At 44.2% G+C, this 12,551-nt stretch overlaps 1 protein-coding gene across 1 annotated transcript in view; it reads left to right on the top strand.

Annotated features, from left to right (window-relative positions):
* Nucleotides 1-3,212: 3,212 nt before the first annotated feature.
* Nucleotides 3,213-12,551, top strand: part of LMBR1L (limb development membrane protein 1 like) — a 46,531-nt gene continuing 37,192 nt past the window's right edge. The window contains exon 1 of the mRNA XM_060252372.1: nt 3,213-3,596. Coding sequence (XP_060108355.1) covers nt 3,525-3,596 — 72 coding nt within the window. The 5' untranslated portion in view covers nt 3,213-3,524. The remainder of the gene's footprint in view (nt 3,597-12,551) is intronic.

Below are 12,551 nucleotides of genomic sequence, written 5' to 3'. Positions count from 1 at the left end.
CAGAATTCTATAACCTCTTAATGGAACCAAAATTCTCCAAAAAAGTTTAAAAGTTCATGAGGGGCACCCGTGTGTTTCTCCTTCATTTCCCTTTTGAGAGTTTTAGCTCCTCCTTTCCCAGAAGAAAAGCCCTGACCACCAGTGATTATTTTTATTGAGTTACTTCATAAGTTACCCTGCATTGCTCCCCAATGGGGGGCCAAAACAACTTATATCATTCCGCCCTCCTCCATTTTACCCTCACAATAGCAACCCTGTGAGGTTGGCCAGAGTCAAAGTGAGCGACTGGCTGGTCCTCCAGCAAACTTCCATGGCATGGTGGGAATCTAAATCTGTGTCTTCTGGGTCCTATTTCAGCATTCTAACCCACTATACCACACTGGCTGCCACTAATATCAATGGGCTTTTTGTTGATGACTCAGATTTTCTACTTTTGTTACGGTTTTATTGTTGATTTTACTGATGGTTTTCTTTGTCTTTAATTCTGCATTCTGTAACTGTTTATATCCCTGTTTACTGTTCAGATTGTGTACTGTTTATGGATTAGATTTTTGTAAGTATTTTAATATTTTAATTTAGGTGAAGGTATGTTTTCAAATTGCCTTCCATTTGTGGGCAGAGAAATCAATTTTAAAATGTTGAAACAAACCCAATAAATATTCCATGTTCTCAAGCTGATGCCGGTACACAGCCAGGTTGGGCATCTAACTGGGACCACATGGACTTGCCAAGCTCTTGTATGATCTACATACCCCCCAAAACTGTGGAACAATAATGAAACAATATTTCAAAAACAGTGATTCTTATATCTATTATACCATTTATAAATAGAAATTATTGTAGTCAATCTATAATAACAAGCAGGGGTGGAATTCTAGCAGGAGCTCCTTTGCATATTAGGCCACACAACGCTGATGTAGCCAATCCTCCAAGAGCTTACAAAAAAGAGCCTTATAGGCTCTTGGAGGATTGGCTAAGCTCTTGGAGGATTGGCTACATCAGGGGTGTGTGGCCTAATATGTAAAGGAGCCCCTGCTAGAATTCTACCCCTGATAATAAGAAAACACAGTAAAGAATACTAAAATGTTCAAAGTTTCAAATAAGCGTGTCCGTTTCCGACTTCAAATACTTCAGACGATTTGCCCCCTCCTATGGGGAAATCAGTGCTCCAATGATTCCGTGCATTTCAATTCCTTACAGTCTTGAGTGTTTTCTTTCGGGATTTCAAGTCGCAAGGTTGAAAGCTTTGCAAATTCAAAAGACGGTTTTCTTCAACAGTGGGTATCACAGTAGCCTCAACAGCAACGCTAGCATGTGTTACTGTTTCTGATAACACCTTCTTCATGGAGGCATTTCCCACACATCAGTTAACATTGGATCACTTCACATAGCACTATGCATGGAGAAAGAATTTGAAACTTTGAACATTTTAGTATTCTTTACTGTGATTTCTTGTTATTATAGATTGACTACAATAATTTCTATTTATAAATAGTATAATTGATATAAGAATAACTGTTTTTGGAACATTGTTTCGTTATTGTTCCACAGTTTTTTGGGGTTTGTTAGAGTTGCTTATTACTGTGGTACTCTTGGCTTACCAAGCTCTTCTATGGAGTAGAAGACATCCTTCCCTCAAGGCCTCTTCTCTCCCAGGGGAACAGGGCCGGTGCTAGGCTTTCTGGCACCCTAGGCGAATCACCCACTAGCGCCTCCCCGTTATTAAAAAATATAGGGAAAATGAAGAGTGCCAAACTTGAAACTTTTCACATTTTTAATTTACTGATTTTTAATTTTAATTTTTTTAAAAAAATGTGATGTTATTTATAAAATTGTGAGAATAAGTGCTTGCCAGCCATGCCAGGAAGGAGGATGGCAGGATAAGATGAGGTGGGAGGCCAAGTTGCACATCGGAGAGAGGCGGGGTGGCATGGCTTTGTCGAGGGCAGCTTGATGATGGGAGGGGACAACTTGACAGTGGTCAGGAGCCAGAGTCATGTGTCGGGGAGGGGAGGGGGCGCCCAGTGGTGTCCCCTAGGCCAGGTAGCGTAGGCAACTGCCTATTTTGCCTACTCCCACACACCGGCCCTGTGGGGGAATTAAGCATGAAAATGAAAGAGCTGCAGTTCTTTTTTTCCTGAGGGAAGAGGTAAATTTCTTACCCCCCAAGCCTTGAAACTTAAGTCCATCCAGTAACAAATAAATACTTCTTAGTCCAGCTCTAACAAAGTATAATTCTTCTCCCGTGGTTCTAGGCCGTTCAGCCTTTAGCACTTATACAACACGACTAGAAGAAGGTTAAAGTGCCGAAGCAGAGTTACAACTTAACATCAAAAAGACAGAAAAAGTGTATATCGAGAAATCACACAATTTTAAGGTTGATAATGAAGAAATTGTCAAAGGTTTTCTATTCCTTGGCTCCATCATCCATTAAAAGGGAGACTGCAACCAAGAACTCAAAAGGAGATGGAGACTTGGAGTGGCAACCACAAAGGAACTAAAACATCTTTAAGTGTAAAGGTTCAAGATAATTCATACCATGGTATTCCCTATTACCATGAATGGATGTGAAAACTGGACAGTGAATAAAGCTGATTAATCTGAAATGTGGTATAATAACAACAACAACAACTTTTTATTTGTATCCCGCCCTCCCCGCAAGCAGGCTCAGGGCGGCTCACAACATGTGAGGACGAGTTTTACTAACCACCAAATAGTCCCTCCGCTAAGCAAATAAGTCTCTTCTTGATCAAATCAAGCTTGAATTCTCCACAGAAAATATCGATTTCTAAATAACTAAATTGAAGCTTTCCTATTTTGGTCAGATAAGACAAACCACAGTGGAACAGACAATACTGCTAGGGTAAGCTGAAGGCAGCAGGAAAAGAGGAAAACCGCCCAACATGTTGATAAGTTGGCTCAGTAAAGGAAGCCACGCCCTCAGTTTGCAAGACAGGCTGTAAAAGGACGTTTAGGTCCAATTAAACCTCCCCCCCCCCCCATTTTTAAAATGAGAAGCTGGCGGCTGCAACAAAGTACTTGAATCCCGGGGGAGAACAAGAGCACCCAAGTCACTGTGGAGAGCAGGCAGCGGGGAGGCTGTTCAAGACATAAAGAACGCTGAGCTCAGCCTATCAGATTGAGGACTGGTCTCCCTAGCCAGCCAATGAGGAGCGGATCATTTCGCCCTTAGCCAGCCAATCGGCGCCCTCTCTGGCACGGCTTCGGAGGTGGAGGCTCTTCCCGTTCCTTTGCTGTCCGGCGGCGAAGAGAGGAGGGCAGTGGCGGTCGGCTGGCGCGCGGGGGGCGTCTCTGGGCGAGAGGAACGCGGCGGGGGATGCCTTTGTGACGTGACTGGAACGCTGAAGCGTTTTAAAAGTTGCGCTTGGAAGAGCGAGTGGGGAAACGGCCCGCCGCCTCCTTCCAGCGTGGCTCCCCCTTTGGGGCTCTGGGATCTTCGGTCCCTGCTTCCCCAGGCGCCGCTGCTGCCCACCCTTTTAACCTTCAGCCATGCTGACCAGAGAATGGACTCGGGGGAGTACGATGTGTTGTCGGTGCGGGAGCAGCTCTTTCACGAGAGGGTCCGGGAATGCATCGTGAGTACTGGCGGGCTGCATCGGTTTGTATTGGGGGAGAGGGGGAAAGCTGGCTGGGCTTGGTGACCTGGTTCGGGATGAGTGGTGGCCAGAAATATTCAGGAAGGGTTGTAGCAACAAGTTCGGTGAGATTTGCTTAGCCTCGTTCCGGGCTTGCGTGCAGTACCGACGAGGTCTGGGTGGGCGGTTAGTGACAAACAGATTTCGCTTACAGCAGTCGCTATGACTGTTTTAAGTTCTCCGTTGCTGTTTGGTTTATCTTAAAACTTCTGCATCACCTTTCTTCGGGCAAAGGTGGTTTGCTGGTGGGTAAACTGACGGATAACAGGTAGGCTGCGGGCAATGTTCCCTTTAAGCTGCACAGTCTGGTGAGCAAAAATTCTACTTCGTGAGCTACTGGTATTAAAGTTGTGAGCAACTGCAGAAATTAGTGTGCTTCCTGAGCTAAGACAAAATGTGTGAGCTGGAGGCTAAAAATCTGTGAGCTAGCTCACGCTAACTCAGTTTAGAGGGAACACTGGCTGCGGGTGGGCCACATCGGGACCCCCCCCCCGGGCCATTTCAGATAGGAAAAGTTATGGGAAAGGAGGCATAAACCCCTTCTCGTTGGGTGCAGAGGGCCTGATCCGGCTGTGCTGGACATTCACATACTTGGAAATTCAGCTCCAACACCTGTGTATTTTTGACAGGCTGCTTGGTGAATAGGGGATTACTCATAAATAGTGTGGCCGACTTTCCCCAAGATGGTCCAGCCAGCTTAGAATTGGTACCTAGCTTTTAAAAAAAAAATCCAAGTGGCACCATAAATGGGTTGATCTATATATAGAATATCATAACAAAAAACAAAATGGGTTCCTGTCCTGAAAGTCTTAAGATCTGGATGCTTCTCTACAATATTTTTACTTAAATGTTGTGTCCACCTAGCTGAATGGAGAAAGAAGATGATACTGGATTTATATCCCATCCTATACTCTGAATCTCAGAGCAGTCACAAGCTGCTTTACCTTCTCCCCCCCCCCCACCCACAACAGACACCCTGTGAGGGACTGAGAGAGCTCTTGCAGCAGCTGCCCTTTCAAGGACAACTCCTTGTGAAAGCTATGGCTGACCCAAGGCCATTACAACAAGTGCAAGTGGAGGAGTGGGGAATCAAACCCATTTTTCCCAGATAAGAGTCAGCACACTTAAGCACTACACCAAACTGGCTCTCTATAAGAAAGCCTTTGGCCATGACTTTGTCTGACCAAGAAAAATCTTTTTAGTAGCAGAGCATATGTTCCAGACTGACATTCTAAAGCAAGAGGTCCCCAATTTGCATAAATAGCTCTTCTTTATGCTTGCTTTTGGCAGTGGTGGAGTCAAGAGGCAATACAAGCAGATAGCCAAAGGTGGTCTATTCCAGGGTGAAGGCATCTTTGTTTTACACTGAAGAAATTTGTGTGGCAAAAGCTTATACCCAGAATTAAACGTTGTGGCACTGGACTCAAACTTTGTTCTCTTAAAAAATCTTGTCTGGCTAGGTGACCTTTGCTTCCTGATGCAATCTGTGTGCTTTCCATTGAATTAGAGGAATGTTTTCTTTGTGGTCCCTTTGTTGAATTGATTGTTTATCCTTTGTTCCTTTAAAGATAATGTTGCTCTCTCACTGCTTTGGAGATTCTCTTTGTAACTTTGCATTCATACCTTGAGAGGCAGTGACTCTCAGTTTCTCTACCCCATCATTCTCCTGACCCTTTTATTTACTCCCCTCTTCTATCTGCTTTAAGAGCCCCATGGCGCAGAGTGATAAAGCTGCAGTACAGCAGTCAGAGTCCTCTGCTCACGACCTGAGTTCGAGTCCAGCAGAAGCTGGTTCAGGCAGCTGGCTCAAGGTTGACTCAGCCTTTCATCCTTCCGAGGTTGGTAAAATGAGTACCCAGCTTGCTGGGGGGAAAGTGTAATGACCAGGGAAGGCAATAGCAAACCATCCCATAAAAAGGTCTGCCGTGAAAATGTTGTGAAAGCAGCGTCACCCCAGAGTCGGACGACTGGTGCTTGCACAGGGGACCCTTCCATTTCCTTTTCTATCTGCTTTGGGGACAAATCCAAGTGGGCAGCCATGTTGGTCTGAAGCAGTTGAACAAAGCAGAAGTCAAGTTGCACCTTTAAGACCAACTAATTTTTATTTAGAATGTAAATTTTCGTGTGCTCTTAAGCACAGTTTATCAGACGAGGAATCCAGCACAGTGAACAAAGCCCACTCACACAAATCCAGCTCACTGTGCTGGATTCCTCGTCTGATGACGTGTGCTTAAGAGCACACGAAAGCTTATTAAAAAAAAATTGGTTGGTCTTAAAGGTGCAGCTTGACTCCTGCTTTGTTCAACTGCTTTGGGGACATGCTTTGCATCCTGTTTCGTACAGCAGATAGGAGTGGGGCAGAAAAGGGTGTAGAGCAGCCAGGACAAACCATGGTTGCATCATATGTCCAACAGTGAGTTCAAAGGTACTGGGATGAATTTCTAGGTTGTGACCTGGCAACAGCTAATGTTTCAAGGCTGCTTACTGTGTTACCCTGATCATTTATTTTACACTAAGTCAAATATACATTTCAATTAAGATAAGTTCTCCATCTTACAGTTAAAATTAATGCTTAAGGGACAAAAGCAGAAGTCAAGGCCTTCTCAAGAGCATGCATAATCGCACCAGTGTTTGCCTTTAGGGATGTAAATTTTATGTTAAAAAAAGCAACATGAAACTATTAAAGCTGTAAATGTTAACTAGAAACAGCCCCAGGTAAGGGAATCAGCCCTGCATATCTTCTTGTTTTCTCTCTCTACTTTAAATAGCAGATGTTCCCTGCTTATCACTGGCCTTATTGATCAAGCATTTAGACCCACATTTACATTAAATGAATTTGTAATAGCTCAGTAATTTACTTCTCCTCTTGCATTACTCAATTGCTGTCTCTCTCCAAGCGTTTTTGAGTGCTCCATCCCACCCCAAGCATCTGGTTCTGAATTCTTCTTTATGTGTGCTGACTTCATTGTGTGGTTTCTATGATGTCCTCAGAGACATCTGGGCGTATTTTGGTTACTGGGGTGGGATAGAAATTAAAGGTAATAATAATAAATAATAATAATAATAATAATAGCTCTTAAGAAGCAGGGGCAGAACATTATCATTGTGATGTACTATCGAGCACCCCAAATGTATTGCAGTCTCTCTCAACCCACATGCATGGACAGCAACTCCCACTGTGATAAACTCTGTTTTTGCCCTGTGAACATTTATGCCCCCCAGAAAGTCAGTTTCAAGTAACACAAGCATTTTGTCTGTTTTTTTGAGAGAGATTCCAGATGATTAGTTATTTTTTTGTTTTTAGGCTGTGCTATGTTTTCTTGTTTGCTTAGCCGGAATCCACATTTGGGTCTCTTAATTCTGGGAAACCAGATAGGGACTTTGCTTTGTGAAAGCCTGTCACAGCGTTGGGAACTCCTAGAAAGCAGCAATTATGATGTGCAGTTGGGCATTCAAGCTGAATGGGAGTGCATCTGAGCTGTACCTTGCTTGCAAAAATTGGTGGGCTTACTTGGTTCTCTCTCTAATGCAATGCTGTTGCCTTCATCTGCAAGGGAATAGCCTCTGTTTGACCTGCTTGGGATATTATCCTGGCCTGGCCCATAGTTTAAATAAGGATTCTGCTGTGTTGCAGGGAGCAGCAAGCCTGAGTCTTCCTGAAAGCTTGCAAAGAGCTATATTTTGATACCTGATGCCAAGTGGCTCAGTTTCAGAGTGCTTGGCGCAGGTTCTCAGATAGTGATACAGCAAATGGCATCTTTATTTGTAGGCCCATCTCTGCCCAGAGACTGCCACCCACACAGCTTGTGCATGATATGAGAGGGTTGGCAAGTGGAGAGATTCTTGGCATCTTTCTCTGGGGAGAGGGCCAGGGAGTTCATCCTTCCCAGCATGGCTTTGTGTGCTAAAGGTGAGTCCAGAGTCCCGTCTGCAGACTCTAGCATATTTGCAGGGATTTGGAGTTTGATCATGGCTGCAGTTATCCGCTTAGCAGGGAGAGCTCAGTGAGGTATGAAAAAGGAGCGGCTAGTCCTGGGGTGCCAAGTTGGCATTAGGGGTTGGTTTCAGAGGTTCCTGCCCATCCAGGAGGAGCTAACTTTGAGTTATACTGACAGCGGAGGAGAAAACATTTAGTTCCTCAGGGAGTAAACAGCGGGGGAAGAAAATTTTTGGATTAGCTTTAGTGTTTCATAGTGCTGCAGAAGATTATATATAAACAGGGGTAATCATTTGGTGCCTGGGGTCTGTACTAAGCGATAGAGCCAGTACTATTTGCCCGTCTGCCTATATACTACCTCAGTTTATACTCTCACAGGTACGGAGAGGCAATCATTCAAACATGAAAACCAGCATCTTTCCCTTTGGCTCCTGTGGTCTGTGACTCCTTTACTGTTGAGCTAGTACTGCCATGCCCTAAGAGAGCAGCCATCATGCGGAATTTTTGATGAACCCAGCAGAGGTTTCTATTCACAGTAGGGCCACACATGTGATTGTGGTTCTGCTATAGAGCAAGACTGGACTGACCAGTTTCTGGTGAGCCAGTGAGGCTGCTGGTATTCTTGTAGACCAGATGGACCTTAATCTGATTCAGTCTGATGTCTTTAAGCAAGATTGTCTATGCTCATGGCCAGTGGGTGGGAGTAGGTGAAGTAGGCGGCTGCCTCAGGTGCCACCTTGCCACAGGGCATCTTCAGGCACCCTCTCCCACTGCTCTGAGAGTTGCGGGATTGCAAGCCAGTGTGTGCTCTCCTCCAAGCAGGGCTTGGTGGAGAATGGCCTCGCTCTTGGGCTGCCTCCTCTTGCAGTGGAGGCAGCCTCAGAGCAAGGCACAGTAGTCCCGCGGCCCCTTTCGCCCGCCCAGTACCTGGGCAGATGAAAGAGGCTGCACGGCCTCATTCGTGGCTGCTTCCCCTGCAAGAAGAGACAGCCTTGGAATGAGGCACAGCAGCCGCATGGCCCATTTCGTCCACCTGGCATCCGGGTGGACGAAGAAGGCACTGCTGCCTCTCTCTGACATCGTGGTGGCCTGGGGCGGAAAAAAACCCAGTTTCACCCCTGTCCAGGCTAGCCTATTTTGGAAGTTAGGCTGGACTGGCCCTGGTTAGTTCTTGGATAGGAAACCACTAAGGAGGTGCAGGATTGCTGTGCAGAGGCAGGCAATGGCAAACCACCTTTGTTAGTCGCTTGCTATGAGTCACCATAAATCAGCTGCAACTTGAATGTACTTTCCAGGATGCAGGATTGCATAAGGTAGATAAGTTTTGCCTAGTGCCTAGTGCCTTTGCCCAGGCTGGGCTAAGGACAACTGATGCTCTAAGCACGTCCCAGCAATGGTGGCCCTCAAACCTTCCATTGCTTAGCTGACAAGTCATTAAGACTGAGGCCCTGACCTGACCTGGATAGCCCAGGCAAGCCTGATCTCATCAGATCTCAGGAAGCTGAGCAGCGTTGACTGTGGTTAGCACTTGGATGGGAGGACTGACCTTGAAATACCAGCTGTTGGGAGGACAGAGGGAAGGCTCTCTTCAGCCACCCCTCTGAATATCCTCCAGGCCCCCAGTAGGGGTCAGTCACCAAGAAGTTGCCATGACTTCCAGGTGCAGCCACACACACAAGAAAATACCAAAAGAAAAAAAACTTTCCAACCTTAATCTGGCATAACAAATCTGTTTTTATGCCTAGCAGAGACAAGGCATCCAGACTGTCTTGTCGCATAGGTGTTCTGTGGGATTTTTAACGTGCTTGAGCTGAGAAAATAAATGCTCAGCTGTACAATTTGTGACCTTTAATTTTAAAAAATATATGCAAGGCAATGTCTACATTTGGAAATGCACACTCAATTTTGTCTTTGAAAAATTATTTTATAAAGTTCAGCATGACAGAATCTGCTTTTTACAGTTGTTGTTGCACTGAATTTATGGTGCACGAGTGAGTGAAACTGCTGAAGCTCAGCAGAGAGATTAGTGTCCGAGTACTCTGGGTAAGCATCAGTTGTCTTTTGAGAACACAGAGTACCTTTCAGTTTCAGTGGATGAAGTGGCATTATTTGCCAGTTCACTTAGAAAATAAAAGATGCCCGCTATTTCTTTGTACACCTCTCCTCTACTTCTCATCTGGGTTTCTGATTTGTCAAAAATGGTATAAAAGGTGGTGATACAAAGTTTATCTCTGGCATTCAGGTCTACTTGTGGTGCATCTCCGTCTTTAGGTACCTTCTTTCTGATTTGGGTATCTTCTTTCTGATATGTTTGCAAGTTTGAGCTGCATTATAATCAACATCTGGTAGTATTTCCTTTGCGAGTGCTTCAGATCTTTCATACTCAAAAGTGGCACTGAAAGAGTGAAGGGCATTATAACTAGAGAAAACAAAAATCTGTGGCTCCCCTTCCCTTGGTGCCCTAAGCACATGCTTATTTTGCATAATGGTTAATCCAGGGCAGCCTTTGCAGGATATACGTTTCTGTTAAATATGCATAAAAGCACAATATTTCAGTAGACCATGAAGATTTTTTGTGTGTTTTTTTAAATAGGCCATACAAGGCTGAAGTAAGTCCATTCTTGCTCTAGATTATACACAGTATTTTCCAGGGAACATTCATTTATAACGCCTATAAATTATGTCACAACTTGAACATGCATTTATCACAGTCTGAGGGTTAAGTTGTTATAATATGTCCTCCTTTGTCTTCCTCCTTGACTTTTTAGTTATTTCAAGGTCATTCTGAGTTTGGATCAGGAGAGACGGTAATATTTACCTAGCCTTAAGCTGCTTTAGAGGCCTGGTACTCATATTAGTTTGGTGGTGGAGTTTATTTCTCTGATTTTTCTAGTTTATTAGATTCTTCTTTCTTGACAAACAGAGGAATACCATCTCTAAAGCATACTTTCTTATCCTTTCTATAGAATTTATATTTAGAGATTACATCCCATGGATTTTCTCCATTCTGCTAGATTTCTGAAATAACAATATACTTGAGTTTTAGGTGTCAAAAACTTTATCCTTGCCCCCAAGTTTGGGGTTTAGAATCTGCTAAAATTAGCACATATACATCTTTACATGTGTCCTTTTTCTCCAGGTGCTCTTTGTGCAACCCTTTGGTCTCCTATGTGACTGTCACTTCCTTCTCTGTGGCTGTTGCTTTTTCCCATTTAGATGAACTAGAATAGATCATTTGCACCGATAGATACAGCCAACTGATATGTTCCCTGGTGCAAGCTTGCTTCTTCCCCAAAGCAGAGGGCTTGTCTTGACTTTCTTTTATCCCTTGAATCACAAGGTGCTTCAGAAGACCCCACAAAGCATTCTCTCTGGGTCTACAGAGATTGCCTATTTGGAAATAGTAGCCTCCATCATAGGAGGACATCTTAAACAGAACCTCCAAACACTTTGTGATTGCCTTCCCATGGCAGCATCATGTGATTGAGCCCCGTCTCCGATGACAGCCATTTGGTAGTGATACCTACTGCTCTTTCTCAAAATTTGAAAACTATTCAACAAAGTAGGGTAATCCTGATTTACACTATTATCCTTTAGGGATAATTTTCTCTGCATTGGGCGGTCGTGTTGACTTTTTCTTGAAGTAGAGTTGCCATCTTTCCCCCTAGAGCATGATTGCCCGCTAATCCACTTGGGAAGGGCAGGTTATAAATAAAAAATAAATGAATAAAATAATAAATAAATAATGCTGATTGTTGCAGTGGGAAAAAGTAGGGGTTGGAAATTACATCCAAACCTGGAAGTGACAGTAACTAGGTAGGCACACCCCTGTATCTGTATGGACTGTATGGTTTAGACAAACATACCACCCACTTTCTCCTTCCACAGTGATCAGCAGGTCTGGCAACCTTATCCTGAAGTGTCCTCTTTTAATTTGAAATATCAGCTGTCCAGTTCCATTGTAATTTATGTTAGAGCCCATCTCTTTTGTTCCATATTTCATAACAAATCTAAGCCCTTCTTTCTGATACTGCCATGTCATCCAGATTCTGAAATGCTTCAACTCTACCTGCATATCTAGTCCTGTACATGAAATGGATAGCATTTTTTGTGGATGTTACCTTCAAGTTCTAGACCTCCAACATAGCAGCCTAAACTTTTCTTCCAGGACCACTTGACTGTTTCCCCCAGTGTTGTGGGTGTCGACATATATCATGACCCCCATTCAAGAATACTGGATTGGATCTTGCCTAGATTTCTGTAGGTGTGCAAGGAGGGTAAGAAGTTTTAGATTATTCCCACATTAACCTCAAATGCTGTTCTTTGGGGAATCCCCCATAATAGTTCGGGCAAATCTGATGTTTCTTGTTGGAGGCAGGGATTAGCAAAAATTGACCTGTGAAAATCTAGGCAGGATTCAAGCCAATGGCTCCTGAAAATATTGAGAACTTGTTCTGTATTACAAAATGTCTGTATCTTAATTTCTATTCTGCTGAAAATTTTGTAATTCTTCGCTTCTGGTTTATCCATCCCGTATGTTTCACAGGCCTTTTACTTTAAACAAAGAAACAGATCTGCCAAAGTATTCTCCTTCCTCCACCTTTGTCTCCTAATTACTTGAAGGAACATGCCCTTAACCCCAAGCATTCTTTCCTGATTCCCATTTGCCTTTTGGTGCTGATCTCCCAATTGGAGCCCTTCCCTTGTTCCTTCCCAGACTGTTCAGCAGCCAGCAAGCACCTGTGCTGCATCTTAACAGTTGTCTGCAGGGCTTCTTCAGATGTGCCAGTGCTGTGTCGGTGTACGTCACTTGGCACTCCTTCACAAGGTGAAGATGTTCGTCTCTTCTGTTTCCTTCCGCTTCGTCATGCTGCAGCTGAATGCACGCCTCCAGCACAGAATGGCACCAGCTGGTGCCCTTGAGAAATAGTGAGGAGGAACAAGTTGAGCCCCCCCTC

Source organism: Heteronotia binoei, chromosome 13, assembly GCF_032191835.1.
Source record: "Heteronotia binoei isolate CCM8104 ecotype False Entrance Well chromosome 13, APGP_CSIRO_Hbin_v1, whole genome shotgun sequence".
NCBI lineage: Eukaryota > Metazoa > Chordata > Lepidosauria > Squamata > Gekkonidae > Heteronotia > Heteronotia binoei.
Note: the sequence above shows the minus strand (reverse complement) of the source record. Positions and strands in the feature narration are given on the sequence as shown.